General features: G+C 37.5%; 1 protein-coding gene across 1 annotated transcript; it reads right to left on the minus strand.

Moving 5' to 3' along the window:
* Positions 1-841: 841 nt before the first annotated feature.
* LOC116001572 (RING-H2 finger protein ATL43) lies at positions 842-2442 on the minus strand. The gene has a single exon (XM_031241457.1). It carries the CDS (start codon positions 2272-2274, stop codon positions 1006-1008), a length of 1269 nt encoding a protein of 422 aa, XP_031097317.1. The 5' UTR covers positions 2275-2442; the 3' UTR covers positions 842-1005.
* Positions 2443-6076: the final 3634 nt, after the last annotated feature.

A 6076-nucleotide genomic window follows, 5' to 3' on the forward strand; every position in this document is an offset into this window, starting at 1 on the left:
TTTGATTATCTATTACAATTGCCATTAAATTAACATTAATTTTAAAGATATTTTTTTTTTGAAATGTAAAGCTCAAAATTCAATAATAAACCAACTCAGCAATATAATCAGGATGGATGAAAACTCACGAACCCAGGCCAGATGAAGAAACAGTTGCCCGTGCAAGAACATGAGCCACATGATTCACTAACCGCTTGACATGGTGAACTGAAACGTTCCCAATGTCTCTAGCCAAAGAACGACAATATTTAACTATAGCACCAACATAAGAAAAGTCTACAGTACGGAAAGTAAAAGCAAGACAAAATTTAAATAATCAATTTCAAGAATAATATTAGCCTGCCCAACGTCTTTAAGTTAGAATCCTAGTTTTCTATTTTTGTTAAGAATGTGCATAAATGATATAATAACCAATAATTTGCTAGATTTTTAAAGTAATTTCCTATTTTGTTAAAATTTTTATATACTAATACTAAACTAAATATTACAAAAAATTAAATTATAAATAACTTGAGTCAAATCTTGTTAACTGAACTCAACACGTAAAATGAAATATAAGGAAAAACTTTTTTTTTTCTAAATCATATCATTTACTCCATATTATTGTTAACTTGAGCCAAATCTTGTTAACTTTATTTCAGAGTGTGATGCACTAATTAGTCTGAGTATGGTATGAACTTAGAGATGTCTCTTACAATTAGAGTGTGCTCATGACACTTCGTGGTCACAATAGAAAATAGATATTAAACATTTGATGTCAACAAAATGATAAGATTAATATAAACAACTTAAAAATAGAAAATTAAATATAGCAATATATCATCATAATAATGGAATTTTGTGGAGAAGAAAAATGATTTGTGATGAATGTGAGAGCAATAAGATTACACACAAGTGCAACGTGGGAGAGTAATTTTTACACCTCACTCTGAATTCTGAAATCTAGTACTCCGTAGTAGTCCGTATTTATATATAAATATAAAGAAAAAATGGAAGAGCTATCAGCTATGTGGTAAGGGAATCTGGTGGTTGATCTGAGCGTCCAGATGTACGGTTGGATTGGGACGGATAGTGAGCTATCCAAGCCAACCACCTCGTTACTGCCCCCTCTTGTCGCTGTCTCCTTCTCTCCTCTTTGTGTTCCTCTTCTTCCTCATAACTCCTAAACCTACTCACCCCTGTTATTTCCGACACGCTTCTCCCATTAATTACGCTTCTGCCACTCCCCGTTACCGCCGTTGATCTTCTCGACTCTGAGAATCGACGGCTCTCGCTGAAGAGCGAGGCGGATTGGAGGTACAGCGAATCGGAGGGCTCCACGTCGCTCCAGCGGTAGCGGGGCCCACTTGAATCGGAGACTATGATCCGGTGTTCCAGGCGTCGTTGCTGTTGTTCATCTGTCTTGTCCGCCAGCAAAAGCCCGTCTTTTCTGTTAGCTCTGTCGAGGCAACTAAACGACACCGTTTCGTGGTGGCTGTTGTTTTTCCCGTTACCGTTGCTCTTCTTCTTCCAACTGTCCAACGACCTGCGCCCGTTAAACGGCGTCGTATTCTGTGCTCCTCCCCCGCCGCCGGGGTTTTCTACGATGATCTGTAGCGAGCTTACATGCCCTCTCTCTCCTGCCCACGAGTGCCTCCCCGACGCCCTGAAATTCCGGGCTTCTTTTCCCTTTACCGGCTCCGTTGCCGGCGCCGGCGACGCCGCCATTTGAGGCTTTTCCTGTGAAGCTCTTTGGAGAACAGAAGGATCCATGACGAGGAGGACGTCTTCCGGGTCGACCCGGTAGCGGCAGAGCGGGCAAGTGGAGTGGGCGTCCAGCCACGTATCCACGCACTCCACGTGGAAACCGTGCCGGCATTTCGGCAACAACCGGAGCACTTCATTGGGCTCAAATCTGTTAAGACAAACCGCGCATTCCAGCCCCTCCTTCTGCCCTCTCAGCGCCCCGAACCGGAAAACCGGCAACGACTCGATCACCGTCCGGTCAATCCCGGAGTTCTTCCTCAAATCCGCCGCCGCCGCCGCCAGAACACCCCCGCTCCGATACCCCCCGCCGCTCCCCCCCTTACAATGCTTCGCATACAACAACACCAAAAATGTCACAGAAAACACCGTAGTAAGAATCCCAACCACAACAGCCACCCCGGGCTTAAACGCCGCCGAGGATTTCGAATTCTCCGGCGGCGCGGGAAATGGGGAAATCGGCGAAGAAATCACGAAAGGAGCGATTGCGAGAAAGACGAGAGAGAGTGGTGATAGTGATAGCGATATCATCTCTGGCTCTTCTGAGTAGAAAAGAAGAAAATAGAAGAGAAAACAAATTAGTGTTATTATTATTATGGTGAAAGAAGCGAAATTAGAGAGGGGTTTGGAGATGTGTTTACAACAAAAATACAAACAAAACAAGACAAAAAGGCATCTAATTCCAACGGGGGAAGGCCTTTATAACACTCCCACCCCACTTTCTATTATTGTTACAAGCTATAAGATATGAAACAGCAGTCACCAGATGGGCAGCATTTGCCGCAATTAATGTGCAATTTAAAACACAAGAGATAAACGCACGCAACCTCATCTTCATCGGTCTATTCATCACGTAGGTACTGACAAAAATATTAAAACCTTATAGATTAGTTTCGAGTGTTAGGGATAATAGTCCCGACCTATGAAGTTTGAGGACAAATTGATAGCTCAAGGCTCAAGCCCGAGTCAATTATAGGCTATGGAAGGCTAAGTCATGAGAATCAGGGGCTAATAGAAAAACTTATGATTTACATCTTCTAGTTACTTTTAGATAGAAATTCTAACAAAATTATTTGAGCTATGGAAGGTTAAGTCATGAGAATCAGGGTCTATTCGTCACGTACTTACAAAATTATTAAAAAGTCTTGTTGATTAGTTTCGAGTGTTGGGGATAATAGTCCCGACCCGTGAAGTTTGAGGACAAACCAATAGCTCAAGGCTCAAGCCCAAATCAATTATAGGCTATGGACGGCTAAGTCATGGGAACTCAGGACTGACAGAAAAATTCACGATTTACCTATTTTAACGATTCTTGGACAAAGATTCTGGAGTTAGGATTAGTCTGGCCTAAGTCGGAAAACATAATCTATCATAAAATAGTAAATGCAGAAAGGAGTAACAGTGGAATACAGAGGGTGTTTGTTATGGTGGGCAGGGAAAGTAAGTGAAAAGGCAGCTAAGGAGCCTCTGAAACTGCGTAACACAAAGCAGTGGTTTATTGTGCGAGCAGAGCTGGGACACATGGTGGGTTCATCAATGCCCATTACCCGGGCCCCTTTCTTTTTTTTGTTTTCTTTTCCTTTCTTTTCTTTTCATTTCTTTGCAAGTTATATATGTTGACCTACTAAGCTGCTGGGGCGAGTTGATGAACTCTCTCGATCACTTCAACACATCCACTACTAAGGCTATTGTTATACATATAGTGACAAAAGTAATTTGGCTTACATCACTTCGACCTGTCAAAGCTTGGTGCCCATATATGTGCCCCATTCATCAACATTACAGAAAGATTGATGAAGAAATATCAAGTTAGAAAGTTAATAACAACATAATAACATAATTCAAAGAAAAGAATATATCAACCAATGCAATTATTAGAGCGATGAGTATGAAAATACGGAAGACGGTAAAGATGGAATTTTCTCGAAGAGGTCGTTTGTTACTTTTCATAAATTAAATTCAAGAAAATGTTTCCATCAAGATCGTAGGTGTAGGATTTTATTTTTTAAAGAGGAGTTAATCTTGAATGAATAATTAAATACTAGCTTGAGTTTGAATCTTGTATTGCTTGTTTATGATTTAGTGTTGAAGATATTGTATTGAATTTAGTCTTTTCAATAATTGATTCACATATTTGTGTCTTCTAGTGTACATTATTGTATGTACATTTTTAATATCCTAGATCATAGGACTGATTTTTTTTTACACAGCTGTTTATCTTGAATGAATGGTTGAGATTTATCGACATTTTTCACCTAGGAGCTCTGCTTTATATATATATAATCAAATGCACACAAGAGTCTCGTGAGACTCTTTATAAATGCACACAAGCTACTACACGAATGCACAACACAGGCTAGATTGTGTGCAATTCGCTCAACATGAATGCCCATAAGCTACCATGTGTGCATTCGTGTAGTAACTTGTGTGCATTTACGAAGGGTCTCACAGGAATATATATATATATATATATATATATAAATATATATATATATATAAATAGATTGTAATCCTTAGTGACATGCCCAATGGGCTCCTCCAATCCTTTATCCATCAAAGTTTATGTGGCTTTGGATGTGATTTGGTTGGCAACTTTTAAGTGGACATGCAAGCTAAGGGCCTTCAACACAATGTTTTCCTAACTCTTATTATCTATCTATCACCAGCTTGCAAACTTTTCTATGTACACTACAGCGTCTAGAAAGGAAAATGTTTGTCCAATGTATTGACTCATCATTATTGCTTTAGCACATAAAAGTCTTTAATTTGCACGTACTAAATAATTTGTTGCACTTCACATCATGGAGCCATGGAGGCGGCATTACTGTTGAACTTCACATGCGTGTTGGATAGTATATCGCAATAACAATGTCATTATTTAGAATGGTTGCTATATATATTCCCCTATTTAGTTGAATGCCATGATTGCTTAAGAATTGAACTATTATGGCTTTTATGCATGGGTGGAAAAAGAGGTTGGGTGACTCCATATAAAAACGTTGTTTGCCTATGGAACGGTAGAAGGGTGAGTTTTCATCTATTGAAGGAATGACTCAACCCAAATAGAAAATCTAAACAAAAGACTAATCTCTCCTGGTATAAGGGACCTTTTCTTAAGTAGCTAATTGACATCATATAAGCATGCATTTGGTATAAATCAATCAAGATTAGTTACTCCATCAATTTTTAGTTGTTCATATTCACTATTCATTGGTCTTCTTTTTTTTTTTCTTTTTTTTTTTTTTTAATTTTTAAATTTGATCTTTTTGTTAAATAGTACTTTTGATATAGTTCCTAAATATATAAATTTTGTATATTAATACTAAACTTAATATTATAAAAAATTAAACTATAAATAACTTCAGTCAAATCTCGTTAATTGATGAACCAAACGCATAAAATGAGACGGAGAGAGTATTTAGTTTTGTAGGGGTGGAACACATTTTCTTTATTTAAATTTTAAAAATAAGCAGAAGTTTGATTGAATAAATCATGCATATTTTTCAAAAATAATTTGTATGTGTCTTTCTAATATTAAAAAGATGCATGTTGTTTAGTCTCGGTGAACCATCCATGCGTATTTAGGTCAAAATGATGCACGTTTAGACGGAAAGAATGTAGGTTTCCCTTTTATTTACCAAAGTGATGTTTTTCTCACAAATGATGCAACTTTATTTATTTATTTATTTAAATTTTTGTTGATTTTCCAAAAAAGATTATTTTAACCAAAGCAAAGTTTTTTTCTCCAAAATAAGGATTGTTAGTTCTTTGTATTTACAAAGCAGAGTGAATTTCACTTTTAACCATCAACAATCTATGTTATACAATTCAAACCCTATATATAAAACATTAAATTGTATATATATACTAGTGTAAATACATACCCATTATATTTTTCAATGTGAAACAAATTCTACTTAAAAACCTCTCCTTATAGAAGGATTAAAAATGGCGTGTGGGAGACAGGCCTCCGGAAAGTTGTCCTTGAACTTGACTCAATCACGGCGGTTGGTTTACTCTAGGATAATGACAGAATGGAATGGATGCAGTAACTTAGCATGGGAGTGTAGAAACATTCCAAAAAAAGACTGAGAGGTTAAGATTGGACATATCTACCGAGAGCAAAAGAGAGTGCATCGCCGATTGTCTAGAAAGAGATGCGATGACCCGAGCTAGGGGAGTGAGGAGAGATTGAAGAATATAATATACCAATTACAAAGACAAGTTGCCAAGATTGTTTGGCCAGGAAGATGTTATTGATCGTATTGAGGTGATCCCTTAAAAAAAAAAAAAAAAAAAAAAAAACCTTCCAACCTTTTTTTCTCAATTCAAA

Source organism: Ipomoea triloba, chromosome 13 (genome assembly GCF_003576645.1).
Source record: "Ipomoea triloba cultivar NCNSP0323 chromosome 13, ASM357664v1".
In the NCBI taxonomy this organism is placed as follows: Eukaryota; Viridiplantae; Streptophyta; class Magnoliopsida; order Solanales; family Convolvulaceae; genus Ipomoea; species Ipomoea triloba.